The 20,906-nt window shown below is 36.1% G+C and overlaps 1 protein-coding gene across 3 annotated transcripts in view; it reads right to left on the bottom strand.

The window, feature by feature from the left end:
* Positions 1-20,906, bottom strand: part of CSMD3 (CUB and Sushi multiple domains 3) — a 1,542,511-nt gene that overhangs the window by 297,744 nt on the left and 1,223,861 nt on the right. For all 3 annotated transcript variants that reach the window (XM_027854053.1, XM_027854054.1, XM_027854055.1), the window contains one exon: positions 7,333-7,449. In XM_027854053.1, the coding sequence (XP_027709854.1) occupies positions 7,333-7,449 (117 nt within the window). The remainder of the gene's footprint in view (positions 1-7,332; positions 7,450-20,906) is intronic.

The following is a 20,906-nucleotide window of genomic DNA, read 5'->3' as shown; positions in this document are numbered from 1 at the left end:
CAAGCTGCTGACTTGTTTTTCATGATTTTCTTGCATCACTCTCATTTCTCTTCCCAGTTTTTCTTCTACTTCTCTTACTTGCTTCTCAAAATCCTTTTTGAGCTCTTCCATGGCCTGGGACCAATTCATATTTTTCTTGGAGGCTTTGGATGTAGGAGCTTTGACTTTGTTGTCTTCTTCTGGTTGTATGTTTTGATCTTCTTTGTCACCAAAGTAAGATAATATAGTCTGACTCTTTTTGCGCTGCTTATTCATGATCCTGGACAATTACTTGAGTTATAAATTCTTTGTTAAGGTAGGGGTCTGCTTGCAGTGTGGACAGTGTACTATCTCAAGCTTCGGGAGTTTTGTGTAGCTATTTTTGGAGATACTTCTAGGGACCTATAAGTTTTCAGAAATTCCAAGATGGTATGATCAGGGCAAAGTGTTTACTCCTTTCCTGATCTGTGCTCTGGTCTATGAGTGACCACCAGCATTCTTTTCTGCCTTAGAACTGTGAGGAGGATTCCCTCTCCACCTCCACTACAAGCTCCACCATGTCAGCACTCCTCCTTGCCCCAGGACTGCCACCCAGAACTGTGACCCAGATCCAAGCACGGGCAAAGCAAGAGAATCCTGCCTCAGCACCAGCAAAGAAACCCCTGCAATACCCCTCTGATCAGCCACTGGATTCTCCTTCAGTCCGTGGGCCAGAAGCTCTGGAAGCAGCCACTGCCTTGGAGCTGCACCAGGACTGGGGCTGGGACTGAGCTTCTCTCTCACCATAGTCACAGACTTTTCCTACTGACCTAAGTTGTCTTTGGCCTCTGTGGGTTGAGAAGTCTGGAAACTGCCACAGCTGCCTGTGATTCAGTTCCCTGAGGCCTGCTCCAAGTTCACTGGGGCTTGTTTTGCCTGTGAGCCCAGGCGAAACTGCATTCCTCTCCCTGCTCAGCATGACAGACCTTCCTAATCAACCATCCAGGCTGTCTTGGGCAGGAAATTTGTTTCATTCTGTCTTTTTGTGGTTCTGTTGCTTAAGAATTTGTTTAGAGCCATTTTTTTTACAGGTATTTGGAGGGATTTGGGGGATAGCTCAACCAAGTCACTGCTTTTACTCCGCTATCTTGCACCTTCAGTACATATTAGGCATATGAGCTTGAGCAAGTAACACAGGCAACTCACTAAGACTACATTATAGACAAATTGCTGATCTGTCTAGATGAATGGGATGTCTAATCCTAGGAGTTTAGATGTACAAAGCAAAGTAAATCAATAAACAATCCACTGGCAATTTATAGTGCTACAATCCACATAGATTGCCTTATTGTTTAGTACTTATTGATCCCCAAATATGACTAATGGCAATATTTTTCTTTAAAAGTAAAAGCAGCTTCCACATGGGTATAACTATAGTTCTCCTGATTGCTTAGGCTCATTCTTCTAAGATTTGATCTATCATTTTGGTACTGAAAACTGTGTCAATGGCTGGTGTATTTCTGGTAGGTCCTATTTTTCTTTGGGGGGAGGGAGGAATATGGGGGGATTCATTAATGGACATTAAGAAATATTAAATAATCCCCTCAACAGAAAACTATAATTGGGGATTAATTCAGTCCTGGGCATATGTTCAGGGGTTCCATGTAAATATTGGATGATCCTTCTTGGCATGTGTAAGGAAGTGTCCTGCACTCCATATCATACCATGAGCTGGTAATCTTTGCCACACAGTAAGTGACAGTATCATTTTCTATTGGCTGCTGAGCCAGAACTGAGTATGTATATAAAAGGCACTATCTAAGCTAAATCAATCTCAGTCTTAATCTTCTGTCTGTCTCTCATCATTAATTATTGAGGCAATAAATACTATAAGGAAGATACTAACTATAACTAGGTAACGATATTGGAGAAAACACACGGACATGAAGATTCAACTTGATAGTATCAGAAAAAATCCTACTACTTCCCACGGGTACTTCTAGAATCCTGAGGGGGGGAAAGTATTTAGTCACATGAATCAGAGATGAGAAAAGGACCCCTAGAGTTTATACAGATTACAATACAATAAAAATAAACAAACAAGTTACTAGAACAATTCTAAAAACTAAGTATCCTAAAGATGAGGTAAATTTTTTAATGTTTCTTAAAGCATTCCACCAGAGAAACATAGTACATTTTAATAGCTAGAACTCAATTAATGGACTAACTGGCATTTTTTTAAAGGCAAAGATTGCAGATAGAAAGCAAAGAAGCTAGTTTTGGTAAAAATATTATAATGCTCAAAGTTAGAAACAAGTTTACTGAAGTTTGGGTAAGTATTATGCAATCTATTTGGAATGTTTTAGGAAATAACATGGGCTACTCTCCTCCCTTTTAAAGAGTTTCAGAATGACCTAATATGGAGATATGAGCAACTGAATATCCTTTAGACAAATAAATTTGAATGAGGATTTTATGAATGCAACATTATAGAGTAGAAAGTATATGAGATTTGTAGTCAAAAGAGCTGGGTTCAAATTCTAGATTCATCACTCATTAACTACGTGATCTTACTTAGACAAATACCTCTCTAGGCCTCTGTTTCCTCATCTGTAAAATAAGAAACTTTGATTAGATGACCTCTAAGGTCCCTTCCAACTCTAAATCTGTTATCCCATAATTTGCTTTGAAGCAGATCCTTCACAATCAAATATAGTTTTAAATGAAAAGACTTCATAAATGATCACTGTCACCAATAAAACACTGGTTGAAAAGAAGACGCAAAAAACAGCTCAGCCTTCTATAATACATCACAGTGACTTCAAGTACTGATTTCTCATGAACTTAACATGTCATAGCAATTCCCCTAATTCAGTAAAAAAAAATTCCCTAAAATTCCCTGAAGATATGACAAAATTTTGTTGAGCAAAACATTTAAAATTTCTATTTTAGGAGATCATGGAGCCAAGCTGCAAACTGTGATAACCTCAGTTTGCTGTAAGCTCCAGAGTCAGATGAAGGAGAAGATAATGAGTAAAGACTTTTTTTTTCTGATCTGGACCTATGATTTCTTTTGGAATAATAAATCCCAATTGAACAGAACCTTCTGCCAATACAGATTGACAGCCAAATTGTAGTTTATAGTAATAATAAAAATAATAAGAATAGCTAGCACTTTTATAGCACTTACAATGTAACAGGCACTGTGTTAAGTACTGTACAATCATTATCTCATTTGATTCTCCCAACAATACCAGGAAGTAGATGCTATTATTATCCCCATTTATAGATGAGGAAACTGAGTACAACAGAAGTTAAATGACTTGCCCAGGATCAGATGGCTACTAAGAGTTTGAGGCTGAATTTGAACTCAAGTTTCCTGACTCCAGGCCTGGCATTCTATCCATTGTGCCACTTGGTATTTGTGTATTATCTGGGCACTAAAGAGTTAAGCGACTTGGTGAGGTTCACAGAGCAGTAGGTATCAGAGGAAGTACATATAACTCAGAGGCCCCATTACATATGCACTTCACCATTCTGTCTCCAAAATTATTGAGAGAAGGAAATTGACAGATTTCCTGGAAGTTGGCCTACGTCTTTTCAACTAAGTAGGAGACAAATACATCATCTATTTGTTTGTTAGTGAGATTATGGGTTTGAGGAAGAAAGAGAAAGTTTGGAAGAGGTATTATGCCTAACCTAGGCCTAGTATATAAAAGAAATATTTTACTAAATCCCACACCAAGAGGCTGATATAATTTCCCCAAGTCTTTAGTACTATTATATAGATTACACAGTAAGAATTTACTCTTCAGTAGGTTAGAGATTGATTCATTTACAAACTCTCTTCAGGATGGGTAGGAGGGTTATAAAATTGTATATATGAGTCAAGTCAGGTCAATAAGCATTTATTAAGTGCCTACTCTATGGCAGGGTCTGTGCTAAGCACTGGAGATACAGAGAAAGGCAAAATACAATCCCTGCTTTCAAGGATCCCACAGTCTAATGGGAGAGACAACATGCAAACAACTTTGTACAAGTAAAACAGTCAGAATTACAGATAATCAAAAGAGAAAAGGTACTTAGAATTAAAAGGCATGAGTAGGAACTGTTTCCTGCAGAAGGTAGAATTTTAATTGAGATTTAAAGAAAACTAGGGAAGCCAATAGTCACAGGTGAGGAAGGAAATCATTCCAGGAATAGGGTTAGCCAGTGAAAATTCCCTGAAACTGGAGATGAAATGTCTTGGGTGAGGAACAATAAGGAAGAGAGTGTCACTGGAATTCAGAGTGGAATAAGGTGTAAGAAGACAGAAGGCACCAGGTCATGAAGGGCTTTGAATGGCAGAAGATTTTACATTTGATCCTGGAGGTGATAGGGTGCCACAGTAGTTTAATGAGTATGATAGTGACATGGCTAGTTCAAAGCTTTAGGAATCAATTGGATAGCTGAGTGGAGGACAGACTGCAGTGGGGAGAGTCTTGAGGGAAGGATACCAACCAACAGGCTATTTCAATAGTCCAGTCATGAGGTAATGCGAACACTTTTTAGGGTCGGGGCAGTGTCAAAGGAGAGAAGGTTGTGATATGTTGTGAAGGAAGAATTGATAGAACTTAGCCACTGATTGAATGTGGGGAGAGGGGAAAAAAATAAGCCTTTATTAAACACTACTATGTGCCAGGAATTGTATTATTTTACAAGTATCACATTATTTGATCCTCACAAAAACCCTGACAAGTACAGTGCTTGTTATTATACCTATTTTACAACTATAGAAAATGAAGCAGATAGAAGTTAAGTGACTTAAGCAAGGTCACATAGTTTGTAAAGGTCTGAAGATGGATTTGAATTCAGATCTTTTTGACTCTAAGTCTAGTGCTCTATTCACTGTAACACCTAGTTGCCTACGAGGATGAGAGTGGAGAATTGAAGATGACATCTAGTTTTTGAGCCCAAGTAATTGGAATCATGGCAATTCCCTCAATATATTAACTAGGAAATTGGGAAGAGGAAAGAGTTTTGGGGAATATATAATGAATTATATTTTTGACATGTTGAATTTAAGATGTCTACAGGACATATAATTTGAGATGTTCAGCAGGCAAATTGAGATGAGAGACTGGCGGTCAGAGCTGGATTAATAGATCTGAGAACAATTTCAGATCATGTGCAAGTAGAAAAGTGTATGATTTGTATAGATTTATATATATATGTACATGTTGGTAGAAAGAAGGATACATTTTGCTATTTACTCTCACCCTGAATATGGCCCAACTGTACATTGAAATTAAAGGAATGAGTCCAAAAGAGGAGTGAGAAGCCATACATCTCTATAGTCCTCACTAAGAGTAGAAAACCATGCATTCCAAGTAAGGTATTTCTAGTCCTCTGCCAGGAGACATGAACTAGATTGTATATTCCTTGAAAGCTTCTTTTTCACTTTCAGATTCATTTAAATTGAGAATACTGAGAGACAGCCTTTTACAGTAAGAAAGAATGGCCTTGGACTCAGGAAGTCCTATGTTAACATCTTTCCTCAAATAAAAACTAAGTGTGTGACACCGGTCTAGTGACATCATTTAACTTAGTAGTCCAGGTTGCTGTAAAACATTTGCAGAGAAGATGCTCATGTATTTGGAAAGATAATTTCCTTCCTGGATGTTCTTCACACTGATGATATCACAAGTTCTGCATTTGCCCTAACCCCACCCACCACTCTGTTTCTGAATATCTCGCATAGTCTGGGCACTCAATCAATATTCAATGATTAAATACATAATTTAAACTTGTTCAGTCATTTCAGTTGTGTCTGACTTTTTGTGACCCCATTTGAGGTTTTCTTAGCAAAGATACTGGAATGGTTTGCCATTTCCTTCTCCAACTCATTTTACAAATGAGAAAAGTGAGGCAAATAGGGTTAAGTGACTTTCCCAGGGTCACATAGCTAGTAAGTGTCTGAGGCTAGATTTGAATTCTGGAAGATGAATCTTCTTAACTTCAGGACCAGCACACATTATCATTCAAGTACTGGCAGTGCGGCTAAGTGTGGCTAGGTTCCCGTATGCAAAAAGAAAAAAAAAATTAACAGCTTTTTTGTTTGTTTTCTTCTCAATTATCATTCTATTTAACTAATGAAGTACTACTGAATATTGATTTAATGCATTAACATACAGAAATCTTATGAGAGAGAATACGGAAAGCAACAACAACAAAAGAAAACAAAATAAAAAAAAGATTATGCTAATGGAAGTGTGACACCTGTGATACCCCTCCCCTCTTCATAGTTTGTATAGAAAATGCCACTGGTAAAAGACTAATCTTTGACCTTTAAAAAGGCCATTTCGCATAAAATTTGGGCCCTTAGGGCTCAAATGGAGTAGAAAAAAAATCTCTAGAGAACATCATTCGATTTTGGGAAATTGGACTGGAAGCATCAGCATATTTTATATTAGCCACAAAATTATGTTTCTTTGAGATGTAATCTAGCAATCAAGTTGTGCCAAAGCCCTCATGCTAAGATGTCCAGTCATCCAGATCTAGATATTCAGAATAAATGCTTATCTTACTATTCTTTCTAGTATCACCTTATATTCTAATGCTGAATCATTCCTTCAATACCATGAGTTTTTATGTTTCCTCTCCTAATACACTGTTCACTAAAACTCACTGTCTTTTCCACAAGGAATCAGAACCTAATAAAAGTGTTCTACATCTATCTGGACCTCAGATCCTAAAGCTTTGGAAAGCCAGAGAAGTGACATCAGAGACTTCCAATCAAGGGGATTCAGCAAAGGATGTTGTCTTCTTAACGCCAAGCAGAATAGTCAGTGGCAAGTGCAGAAATGTCCTTTCCTGTCTTTCTGAACTCCTCAGCAACACTGGAAACTGGATGTTTTAAATGAATGTTACTCACTTCATTTAAATGAATGTTACTCACTTTAACAGAATTTGGGTCAAGTACAGAGTCCAAAAATTCTGTATCTTACTTTGCAACTGTTGCCACATAACTATCTTCAACCATATGCATAATCTACCATATTGCTGATCTTATTTTCTTTAGATTTAGGGAAATTTTCATGTGCAAACCCGCGTTTAAGACATTTGAAAGATAACATAATAGAAATGTTACTTTAAAATTAAAAACAATCCTGTTTTCATTTTTGTATTGTTGTTCACCTGTGTACTTGTCTGTAAATTCAAATGAATTGATGACCTCAAAATCTTACTATTACAAATCTAGCTAAAAATTACCAAGTATTTTATTGATCATACACATTTTTGATAATAAAAATGTATACATATTTCCAATTAGCACATAGTGAAATAAAGTATAACCAAAATAAGATACCATATAATAAGGTTAATTTTACTTACCAAACTCCTTGGGAACCGCTATAGAATAAACACAATTGTGTCCCACGCTGTAGTTTTTGGGATAGTTTGGCGATAAAACAGTGCCTTCAGAACCTGTTGAACGACTTCCACAGGGAGCTATAAAATAAAAATAAAAACAAAAAAATAACAACATATGATATGATATAATATGATATAACATATGCATGCATATACATGTATACATGTATACATGTACATGTATATATGTATGTGTATATGTAACATAACTAAATATAATTCCAAAACTGAATTATAGGGTTTTTTAAGAATCAAGGACTGAAGATAGAAAATTTCATTACTACTGAATTTCAATATGGGTCATTTATTTTTATCTTTAAATAGATCTATTATTAATTATTTAAAATTCAATTTCTGCATCCATATAAAACTTTCCTAGGATATATACTTTTCTTACTGTACAATATAATAAATTAGAATTGGGACTAAACTGTTTGCAAAAGCAAAGTGTTGTCTGACAGAAAAAAAATCACTAGTACTTCACTGCTTCTGTTATTTATAATAGAATAAAGCCAATTCATCCTCCCACATGGGGTACAGGAATGAACAGGAGCCTTTGGCACCCTATTATTGCATTACACAAAGTAGAGGAATGTCTTCTCCACTGTTTTGTTCAGGCACAATGCCTGAGAGCAAGCCTGGCCAAACAGTCCCAAGCAAATGCTTGAACAGGGGCGGGCAAGCATGGAGCAAAACCAACAGTGTTCTTCACTACAATCCTTTTTTTTTCCCCCGATTGTCAGAGAAATCAGAAGAAACAAAGAGGGAGATTCTATCCTCCATAATAGAATTTGGGCAGAGAGAGTGTTGGGGAACATATGAACAAAATAATAAATGCCTAAAGGAATTCTAGAACCAAATATTAAGATATATAAGCTATATTATGTCAAACAGCTTGACTAATTAATGTTCTGAGTGGATTATTATTTTTTCAGTTATGTAAATGTGTAATAAATAATTTAAAATGAAATATACAAAGATTAGAACTCCTGAGAAACAATAGCAACTTGGTGGTGATGATGATAATGACTACGAATTCATCATTCTCATCACTCAATATTGTTCGAGATTGGACAAGGTAGATAAAGTCTCAACACTGATATTTTATTCATCTAATAAAGCTGCTGATGAGAAAATGATTCAGGAATGAACAAGACACACTGCTTCATGTAAATTACATTTTTTAAAGGCTCCAAAGTTTAAAATCCCAAACTTTTGAATGTGCACAGCAAAGACTTAGAGATTTGTCTAGGGCACCGACTCATTAAGTGACTTACGCATGGTCATACAGCTAATTTGAATCAGAGGCAGGACATGAAATGGAGTCTTCCTCACTCTCGGGTAGAATGCCTATTTATTATACGTGTACCTTAGCATTAAATTTAGTACAGTATTGCAAACAGAAAAATAATAATTTTCAATTGCTAAACCTATCAAGACATGCATCTGGTATGAGATATCTGTATTTATAAAAATCATATTAGCACCATGAAAGAGAGTATGGTATAATAGATAGCCTCAGAGTCAGGAGGCTAGAGTAACTAGGTAGTGCAGTGGATAAGAGTGCCAGGCCTGGGGTCAGAAAGACATCTTCATGAGTTCAAATCTGGCCTCAGACACTTACTAGACTTGTGACCTTTTCCAAGTCACTTAATATTGTTTGCCTCAACTTCCTCATCTATAAAATGAGCTAGAGAAGGAAATGGGAAACCATTCCAGTATCTTTGCCAAGAAAACCCCAAATGGGGTCATGAAGAGTTGGACATGACAGAAAAACAACTCGGCAACAACAAACAACAGAGTCAGGAAGCCTTGGGTTCAAGTCTCAACTCTGATGTGTAATGTCTGTATGACCCTGGATATGTAACTAACTTCTTAATTCCCTGGACACCTCTCTAAGAAATGTAAATTGCAGAGATCTGGACCTACATTGGTAGAGAGAATTTCTGTTTCTGAATCTGGGACATACTTATATCAATGAAATCAGTTTCATTTCCTAGCCAAATAATTACTCAACCTGGAAAAAAAAAACAAAAAACAAAAAACTTTTGCTTGTTCTATGCTTAGAATATGGCATAAGCACACTCTGCTCATTCCTTCAACTGATTTAAGCAAACAAACAAAAAAAAAACTTTTCAACAATCTACTAAAATGAAATAAAGAACAGAGACAATTGTGAAGTCTCAAAAAAACAACAGCAAAAAAAAAAACCAGGTAACGGACTTAGTATAGAGTACCACTTTGAACTTTCTAATCTGATAATCTGCATGTTCTGCATGTATATGGTCATTCACAGTGTCATATTTGATAAACAGGAAATAACTTTCAAAAATACTAGCAGAGCTTCTCCTTGAAGTGACTCTTAGAAAGTCTTAATTATCCACTTGGAAACGTATGAAGCACAGCTTTTTAAAGAAATTTCAAAAACTATTTCACTTCATAGATGATCAGGACCTCAAAGATAGAAGCTTCTTCAGATATCATCTCATCCAAACCATTCCTGAAAAACCTACATATGCATTTTATTCAATCCTAAAACAATTATTAATCATACACTATGTGGAAGGCTTCCACATATATGGAAGCATATTCCATGTATATGTAGCATATTAATCATATGCTACATGTGAACTAAGGTTATAACATAAAAGTATATTCAGGAAGTTTATATTACAGCACCATATTATTGGGTGTAGTAAATAAATTGTGATTAAGAAAATTGGGTTCAAATCCAGGCCTAACCACTTAATAACGAAGTTACCCTGGGCAAGTTATATAATAATTCAATCAATCAATTAACAAGCATCTATTAAGAATTATTCTATGCCCAAGATTGTGGCTATAATGAACATTTTAAAGTCCTTACTCTTAAGGAGTATAACTTCTCTGAGTTTCAGTTTTATCACACAAAATGGGGATAATGGTAGTACCTACTTGAAAGAGTTGCTGTCAAGATCAAAGGAAATACCATATGTATTTTTAAGGCATTTCATAAACCTTAAAGTGCTAAATAAATAAGAGAAATTACTGTATGATAATTAGCAATGAAGAATATATCTTATAGTTGATATTAGCTTATAAATATTATGACTACTTAGTAACAAATGATATAATGTATAAATAAATTTCAATGATAATTAGTAGCTCCAGGGGATGTTTGTCATTAGTCTATGCCAATTATGACATGTATTTTAGTATTTCAAAAGACCCAATGTCTGCAAAAAAAGGCATTTAAAAACAAGTTTGAAGAACAATGGAGCCAATATGGCAGAGAAAAGATAGACTTGCCTGAGCTCTCCCAAATTCCCATCCAAACAGCTCTAAATAACATCTCAAAAGGAATTCTAGAATAACAGAATCTACAAAAACGTGGGGTAAAACAACTTAGAAGTTTAGCAGGAAAGGTCTGTCCTATAAGAGTGGGAGTGGAGTACAATCCAGCACAGGCTGCCCCCAAGAAAACCAGAAGTAAATCTTGGGGGTGACTGAGTTGGCTGTGGCAGCAGCAGCTTCCAGAGCTCTTAGTCCACAGTTGGTAAGGGGGTCAGACAACTGGTAGAAGGAGATTGTAGGACTCCCTTTGCTGACACTGGCTGCAGAGCTCTGTTGCATTGCACACACGCAGCTCCCGGTTGCAGTCTGGGGTCACAGTTCCAAAGTAAGGGAAGCAGCTGGGAAGCAGCTGGGAAGCAGGGACCTCGCTCACAGTTCCAGGGTAAGAAAGAGCTGCTCACAGATCAGAGCACTGGCCAGGAGAGCAGTGACCACACCTCTCCGTAGAACATACTACCTTGGAAGAACCGAAAATTTAAAGGCCCGCAGGACTAGCTCTGAGAGCAACGACAAGAAAGGCCTGAAGCTTTAGACAATTTCCTCTCCAGAATGGTAGCAGAGTCCTACTGAGTATATAGTTAGCAGTCAAGAAATAGAGTAGAAAAATGAGTAGACAATAAAAAATAACCTGACCACAAAAAGTTACTAAGGTGACAGGGAAGACCAAAACACAAACCCAAAAGACAACAAAGCCAAAACTGCTATATCCAAAGCCTCAATGAAACATGTGAATTGTTCTCATTCCCCCCACCCCCCAAAAAATTCCTGGAAGAGCTCAAAAAAGATTTTAAAGGAAATGAAAATGATGCAAGAAAATGATGAAAAAAAGTCAATAGCTTGGTAAAGAAGGCACAAAAATACTGACGAATAAAACACCTTAGGAAACAGAATAGGCCAAATTGAAAAAGCTATATAAAAATTCATTGAAGAGAACTTCTTAAAAAAGCAAAACTGAGGGGCAGCTAGATGGTGCAGTGGATAGAGCACCAGTCCTGGCGTCAGGAGGACCTGAGTTCAAATCTGGTCTCAGACCAGACAATTGACACTTACTAGCTGTGTGAGCCTGGGCAAGTCACTTAACCCCATTGCCTAGCCAAAAAAAAAACAAAAAAAACCCAAAAACAAACAAACAAACAAACAAAAAAAACAAAGAACTGGCTATATGGAAAAAGAAGTACAAAAATTCACTGCATAAAATAATTCCTTAAAAACTAGAATTGGGCAAATGGGAGCTAATGACTCTATGAAACAAAACAAAACAAAACCAAAAGTTTGAAAAAAAAATAGAAGAAAAACTAAAATGACTCAGAAAAACAACTGACCTGGAAATATAGATTCAGGAGAGATAATTAAAAATTATTGGACTGGGGAACAGGAATTTGGTGACATGGTGGAGTAGGTCAGAAAATTGCACACTCTAAAGATTTACCCCCACATAAGAGATGAAACAGCAGCTCAGGATGAATATAGAGTGCTAAAAATAAATAAAAGTAGGGGTAGAATAAGTGTCCTCCTGGGACAAATGGAGAAGAGCTGAAGAAAAATCCCAGGATGAAGTTTGGATCCCTGTGAAAAGCAAACACCTCTAGGCTAGGTCCTAGATCAGTTTAAACAACAAGCAGCAAGCCCTGGGGTTAGCCAAATTGGGAGGGTGCCTCAGGCCGAGCCACAGGAGGGGAGTTTGGCATCTAAGCCAGGGAAGATAGGGGGAACTGTTGCTGATAAGGAATGCCAGGCCCAGCTGTGCTGTGGAGACATGGCAGGGGGTGAGAAGAAACCAGCACATACCCAATAAGTGCAGAAGCAGTGGTGTGGGGACATCGGTGGCTGTGAGCACTTACAGGAGGCTGGAAGTCTCAGTTTAGGTTTCAGGACAGAGGGGAGAACTGAAGGAGAATGTGAAGTCAGAGGCACTACCCCTCCATACCCCAGGACTTGAGGTGAATACAAAAACTAAAACTAAAAAAAGGATGCAGAGGCAAAGGAGAAAGAATCCAACCATAGAGAGTTACTATGGGGATAGAGAAGTCCAGGGTTCATCTTCAGAGGAAGATACTGAAGCAAAAAAATACTCTTCTACCTAAAGAGTAATGTCAAATGGTCATATGCCCAAAAAGAATTCATAGAAGAACTCAAAAAAGACTAAAAATCAAAAGAGAGAGATTGAGGAAAAAAATAAAGAAAAAAGAACAATTCAAGAAAAAAAAACAAGATTATAAAAAGAAAGTAAACCAATTAGAAAAGGAGATCGAGAATCTTTTTTTTTTTTTTTTGCTCTTTGGTGAGGCAATATGGGGAAAGTGACTTGTCCAGGGTCACACAGCAAGTAAGTGTCAAGGGTCTGAGGCCAATTTTGAACTCAGGTCCTCCTGACTCCAAGGTTGGAGCTCCAGCCACTGCATTGGGGTAGACCTTAGTATGATATGACTTTAAAAAGTAAAACTGTTTAGGAACAGCTAAAAAGAGTAATTATCTTATATAAATGAGGTAACTGACACAGAGGAATTAGATGGGGGAGGAGGGTTGTTAGTTCTGGAAACCTGCTTTCATCAGGAATGGCTTCAAGAGGGAACTACACATATATATCTATATACATCTATATATATCTATATCTATATCTATATATATATGTGTGTGTATACAAGTCTTCTAAATTCAGAAAGAAATAAAATGCCAAGGGGATATGGAGTGGGGAGAGGATGAGGGAGGGATCTTTAGAGGGGAGGGTGAGGAAATAGGTCAAAGGGAAGTATAGAAGGATGTTTAGATTAATGAGAATGGGAGGATAAGAGAGGATCCTTGGAGGTGGAATAGGTTAAGAAACAGGAGGGCAAGGTAGCAGGTAGAAGTGAAGTAGAGGAGCTAGGAGGGATAGGAAATAAGAAATATGCACAAATATAAAAACAAAGTTCAGAAGCAGAATTTGTTAGGGAAATATGTCCATATATGTATGTAAGTGTATATATGTATATACATATTTATATGTGTGTGTGTATATATATATATATTTATTTATCTCTATACATAAATATATCTGTGCTTAATTATAGACTTGGAGGGGGGAAGGGAGAAAAAAGAACAAAGTAAAAAGTGCATAGCAGAGAACAAAGGAAAAATTACAAGGAAGCAAAGAAAAGATGGACAGATCTCAATACAACATATAGTATTTATTATATAGGTTTTCTTGAAATGGAAATTTATTGCCATATATTTTTAATCATCTCTTATGCTCCACCACGCACATGACATGCTTTTTTCTTATTTTGTATTTAAGTTTCAATATTTAATTTTATAATATTTCTTTTTTTCCTTATTGTGCATTTAAATTTTAGTAATAAAAAAAATAATTTTAAAAATCATTGGATTACCTGAAATCCATGATTTAAAAAAGAGCCTAGATATCATATTTAAGGAAATTATCAAGGGAAACTGCCCTGATGTTCTAGAATCACAGGGTAAAATAGAAATTGATCACTGCCTGACCAAGATCCCAAAATTAAAACTGTCAGGAATATTATGGTCAAGTTTCAGAGCTCCCAGGTCAAGGAGAAAATACTGGAAGCAGCCAGAAATTAACAATTATCAAGGAGCCACAATTCAGGATTACACAAGATTTTGCAGTTTCTACATTAAAGGATTGGAGGCCTTGTAATGTGATATTCCAGAGGGCAAAGAAGCTAAGATTAGAAGCAAGAGTAACTTACCCAGCAAAACTGAGTATAATCCTTCAGGAGAAAAATTAAATTGAAGCCTTTCAAGCATTCCTGATGAAAAGACCAGAGCTGAATAGAAAATCTGACTTTCAAATACAAGAAAAAAGAGAAGCATAAAAAAATGAACAGGAGGGGCAGCTAGGTAGCTCAGTGGATAGAGCACCAGACTTGGAGTCAGGAGGACCTGAGTTCAAATGTGGCCTCAGACACATAACACTCCCTAGCTGTGTGACTCTGGGCAAGTCACTTAACCCCAATTACCTCCCCAAAAGGAAAAAAAATGGACAGGAAAGAGGAATAACAAGGTAATCATCAAGGTTAAACTATTTACATTTCCATATGGTAAGATGATACTTGTAACTCCTAAGAACTTTATCATTATTAGGGTAGTTTAAAAAAATAAAATTAAAGTGTGAGAAAGATGGGAGAAGGGAAAAAAGAGAGTCAGAATGGGGTAAATTATATCCAATAAAAGAGACACAAAAGAGCATTTACAGTGCAGGGGAAGATGGGAGCACTTGGACCTTACTCTCATTAGAATTAGCTCAATGAGAGAATAATATACACACACAGATTTAAAAATCTATATCACCCTGCAAGAAAATAGGAAGGGAAGGGAGAAAGAGAATTGAATAGGGGTGCTTATATCAGGTAGGGTGGATTGGGAGAGGCAGTAGTCAGAAGAAAAACACTTTTGAGGATGGACACAGTAAAAGGAGAGCAAAGGATAAATGGGTGGAAAATAGGATGGAGGGAAAGACAAAGTATTCATAATTGTGAAAAAAAATTGCCACAAGTTACTTTTATAAAGGCCTCATTTCTTAAATATATAGAGAATGGTGTCAAATTTATAAAAAAAAATAAAGAGCCATTCTCCTACCTGATAAAATGATCAAAGGATATGAACAAGTAATTTTCAGATGAAATAATCAAAGCAATTTATAGTCATATGAAAAAAATGCTCTAAATCATGATTGATTAGAGAAATGCTAATTAAAACAACTCTGGGGGCAATTATCAGATTAATTAACATGACAGAAAAGGAAAATGAAAAATGTTATAGGGGATATGGGAAAATTGAGATATTAATGCATTGTTGGTTGATTTGTGAACTGATTCAACTATTCTGGCCAAATGTAAAATCATGTATACCCTTTTACTCAGTAATACCACTACTAGGTCTGTATCCCAAAGAGATAAAACACAAAAAGGACCTATATATACACAAATATTTATAGCAGTTCTTTTAGTGATGACAAAGAGTTGGAAATTGAGGGATTCCCATACTATTGTGCTATAAGAAACGATGAGCAGATTTCTGTCAGAAAAGTCTGGGAAGACTTACATAAATTGAAGCAAAGTGAAAGGAGCAGAACCAGAGGAACACTGTTCACAGAAACAAGATGTGATGAACTGGGAATGACTGTTGTTCTCAGCAATACAATGATCCAAGACAATTCCAAAGGACTTATGATGAAAAGTGTCATCCATCTCCATAGAAGGAATGATTTTTTGTATTTTCTTTAAAAATATGACTAATATGGAATTTTATGTTATATGACTGCACATGTATAACCTATATCAAATTGTTTACCTTTGAATGAGTGGGGAAAGGATGGAAAGGAGAGAATTTTGAACTCATATTTTAAAACGTGAATGTTAAAAATCATTTTTACATATAAAACAAGTTAAAAAAGATAAAAATAAGTTCGATAATCTTCACCACTTTTTCACTAAAATGTCAATCAAATTCATAATTTGCCCCCTTCTTTAACATATGTTATTGATGTGGTTCAGCCTTAATTATTCACAAAATACTCAGCTAATATGGCTTATTATCATACTTTATAGCACTATAGGAGCACTTTATTATTCTAACTATGAAGAAAATATATTTTGTAGATATGTGACACTGAAAACACGTATTATGACAGTGGTGAATATCAGAAAAATACCGAGAATAAAATATTTCTTAATAACAAGCTGTCATCCACATTCATGGAAACATAGAATTTTCAGGAAGGTGTCCAAAACAATTGTTTTATGATTGTTTCATCCATGTATTTAATTATATCCTATATTTAATGTCATCAAAATGCTAACCAGCTTAATGTAACAAACTAATAACTCAATATTTCACAAATTTTAAAAAGCCTCAAGCACATTTAAAATAGCTCAAGGTTGACCATTCAAATTTCACAGAAGTATGAGAACCAAGGTGCATTTCCTCTCTCCTGTTAATACAGCTAGCTAAAATGATTTAATTTAAAGTAGGTCATAAGAGAGTATTAATGAGAAACAACTCAGAAGTTGTTGGGTTTATGAAATGAGCAAGGTTCTTTTTATTGATAGATCTTTCTTTTTCAAAGGAAGCAACTTTTTTGAATAACTTACTTATTTTTAGTTTTCAATATTCACTTCCATAAGATTTTGAGTTTTACATTTTCCCCCTCCACTTCTCCTTTCCCCAAGACAATGTGCAATTTGATATAGGCTCTACTTATACATTCATATCACGCATATTTTCACGTTAATCTTGATGTATAGAGGAATTAGAAGTAATGGAGGGAACCAGAAGAAAGGGGAAATAAAACAAAACAACAAAAGAAAAGAAGAGCAAATAATATGTTTCGATCTGCATTCAGACTCCATATCTCTTTCTCTGGGTGTGGACAGCATTTTCCATCATGGATCTTTTGGAGTTGTCTTTGTTCCTTGCATTGAGGAGAAGAATTAAGTCTATCAAAGCTAGTCATCGCACAATGTAGCTGTTACCCTGTACAATATTCTCTCGGTTCTGTTCATTTCACTCAGCATCGGTTCACATAGGTCCAAGGAAGTAACTTTGAAGAGTTGTCATGGGGGAATGGAATTAGACTCGTTCTGCCTCACTCCCAAAAGGTAAAACTTGGAAGAGTAGGTGGAAGTTGCAAAGATCAAAATTTAGGCTTGAAGTAAACAAAAACTTCCTAGCATTTAGAGGTAGAATGGAATGGCCTGCCTTGGCAGGTGGACCTAACAAGAAGCCTTCAAAGATAACTACTTCTCAGGCATGTTTTAGAAACGGCAGATAGGTGATGCAGTGCATTGAGTGCTAGGCCTGGAGTCAGATAGACTCATCTTCCTGAGTTCAAATCTGGTCTCAGACACTTAGTAGCTGTGTAACCCAGGGCCCAACTTTAAAATAGAGTTAAAAATCAAGAAACAGGCTAGAAAATGAGCAAATAAGAACAAAAAGAACCTGACCATAGAAAGTTACCATGGTGACAGATAAGATCAAGACATGAACTCAGAAGATGACAACTTAATTAAAACAACGACATGCAATGCTTCAAAGAAAAATGTGAATTGGTCATAGTACCAAAAAAAAAATAATAATTCCTAGCAAATCTCAAAAAGGATTTTAAAAAAATCAAATAAGAGAGATCAAGGAAGAATTGTGAAAAGAAATGAGAGTGAAGCAAGAAACTTTTGGAAACAAAGTCATCAGCTTGGTAAAAGAGGTAAAAAATACTGAAGAAAATAATACCTTAAAAACAGGACTGGCAAAATGGTAAAAGAGGCACAAAAATCCACTGAAGAGAAGAATGCTTTAAAAGCGGAATCGGCCAAATATAGAGTTTTAAAAGCTTCCTGAAGAAAAAACATTCTTTAAAATTAGAATTAGGCAAGTGAAAGCTAATGACTGTATAAGACATCAAGAAACAATAAAACAAAATCAAAAGAATAAAAAAAGGAGAAAATGTGGAATATCTCCTTGAAAAAGCAACTAATCTAGAAAACAGATTGAGGAGAGAGAATTTAAGAATTATTGTACTATCTGAAAGCCATGATAAAAAAAAGAACCTAGACATCTCATTTCAAGAAATTATTAATGAAAATTGTCTTAATATCCTAGAACCAGAAGGTAAAATAGAAATTGAAATAATCTACTGATCACCCTCTGAAAAAGATCCCAAAATGAAAACTTCCAGGAATATTATTGCCAAATTCCAGAGCTTCCTAGTCAAGGAGAAAATACTACAAGTAGTCAGAAAGAAACAATTCAAATATTGTGGAGCCACAGTCAGCATCACACAAGATTTATCAGCTTCCACCCTATATGAATATATAAGATGGAACATGATATTCCAGAAACCAAAGGAGAAAGAATTACACAAAGAATAAGCTACCACACAAAATTGAAAATAATTCTTCAGGGAGAAAAATGTATATTTAATTAAATATAGGACTTGCAAGCATTCCTGAGGAAAAGAACAGAGCTGAATAGAAAAATCTGACTTTCAAATACAAGGTTCAAAAGAAGCATAAAAAAGTAAACATGAAAGAGAAATCATAAAGGTATTAAAAGGTTAAAATATTTACATTCCTATGTGGGCATACCATAATTATAACTTCTAAGAATTTTATCATTAGTAAGACAGAAGTATTATTGTTTGTCTTTTGTTTTTGAAAAGGACTAATGGTATCACATGTTATACCTTGACTTGTGTGTAAATTGGCTTTAAGTAAGAGTTGCACAAAGTCATCAACATCTCTCTCTTCCTTACTCATCGAAGTCCAGTAGCAAGACAAAAGTCAGGACAGCTGGCAATGGCCAAAGATGTAGTGGATAACCTTGATATCTTCGGTGTCTGACCAGGCTGTGACTATTCCATAGCACTTAGCCTTAGTTTCAGCTGCCGTCATGGTCAATGAAACAAATTGTTCTCATCTGCCCATTCCACTCGGGAAAATCTTCACATGCTTGGGGTAGAAATCCGCTTAAATCACCGATGAATTTGAGGATTGTTAGTTACCTTCAACCTGGTTTGGCTCTTCTGCCCGAGACAGTTTATTGGGGTGTGGTCACTGCACATGCGATAGCTTCTTGGAGTCACAGGTGAGAGTTGGGTAAATCAGGTAGATATCAAAGGCAAATGAGCATCCCTGAAAAGGGCTTGGGAGGCCCTCAGAGCAGAGGCTGTAGTCCTCCTGAAAACCACACACACCCTACTCTACTTTCTTTGCCAAGAAAACCCCAAATGGGGTCACAAAGAATTGGACATGACTGAACAACAATAAAAAGTTAGAAGTATACATAGAGATTATGGGTGTGAGAGGACTGTCATAAGATTATTTCAAAAACATAAAATTAAGGGGTGAGAAAGAAGGATGCACTGAGAAAAAGGGGGAAGGAGAGGAAGAATAGGGAAAATTATCTCACATAAATGAGACGGGAAAGGAAAAGCCTTTACAATGGAGAGGAAGATGGGAGGCAAAAGTAATGATCAATGCTTGAAGTTTAAGAATTGGCTAAAAAAAGGAAACTACATACACACTCAGTTGGGTACAGAAATCTATCTTATCAGGAAAGCAGGAGGGGAAGGTAATAAGAGAAATGGAGTGGGGCTAATAGAATGGAAGGCACCTTAAGGGAAGTAGTGGTTGGAAGCAAAATAGACTTTTGAGGAGGACAGGGTAATACAAGAGAGATAAACAGGGAAACAGGGAAATACACAGTCAACAATCATAACTGAATGGGAATGGGAAGAACTCATTTATAAAACAGAAATAGATAAGGATGGATTGAAAAACAGATTCTCATAATATGTTGTTTATAAGAAGCACAACTGAAACAGCGAGACAGAGTAAAAATGAGGGGCTGGGGGCAGAATCTATTATACTTCAGGTGAAGTGAAAAAATTATAGGAGTATCAAGCATGACCTCAGATAAAGCAAAAAAAAAATTCTAATTAAAAGAGATAGTCAGGGAAGCTTGTTGTGTTGGTTGTTCATCCTTTGTTTCAAAGAGGAATAATGACATCACAAGGTGATGTCATGACTTGCATGTGAATTGGATTTAAGTGAGGCAGCCTCATTCTTTCTTCCAGAGTCATCAGAGTCCACTGGCAAGATAAAAATCAAGATGAGTGGCAACTGCCCAGGATGCTGTGGATGACACTGGCATCTTCAATGCCTGACCAAGCTCTAAGTACTCTACAACAGCTCCTACTTCAGCCTCCTTCACGGTCTTTGGAATGAACTGTTCTCATCCACACATTCTGCCAGGTGGAAGTCTTCACATGCTTGGGGTAGACATTCCCCTGACTCACCAATGAGTTTGAGGCCTCTCAGTTATCTATAGTCTTCTTTAGGGAGGTGGGGGAATAAAGGGGGAAAAATAAAGTAAAAAGTGCACAGCAGAGAACAAAAGAAAACCAACAAGGAAGCAAAACTGGGCAGCCTTGAAAACAGTTCAGTATTTATTACATAGGTTTTCTTGAAATGAGAATTATTGTTTTATATTGAATCCTCTCTTATGTTCTTCTGTGTACATAGCAATGTTTTTTTTTCTTCTCTCATTTTGTATTTAAATTTAAAATTTTTAAAAATTACCCCAAAATAAATGAATGAATGAACAAATAAATAAATAAATAAAACTATCCATCTTCAGAAAAAAAGGTGACAGTAAGAAATAAGCATAGTACAGTCTTACATATATGTGTA

This window comes from Vombatus ursinus, unplaced genomic scaffold (assembly GCF_900497805.2).
Source record: "Vombatus ursinus unplaced genomic scaffold, bare-nosed wombat genome assembly UNPS02010284.1, whole genome shotgun sequence".
In the NCBI taxonomy this organism is placed as follows: Eukaryota; Metazoa; Chordata; class Mammalia; order Diprotodontia; family Vombatidae; genus Vombatus; species Vombatus ursinus.
This window is presented reverse-complemented; position numbering and strand designations above follow the sequence as displayed.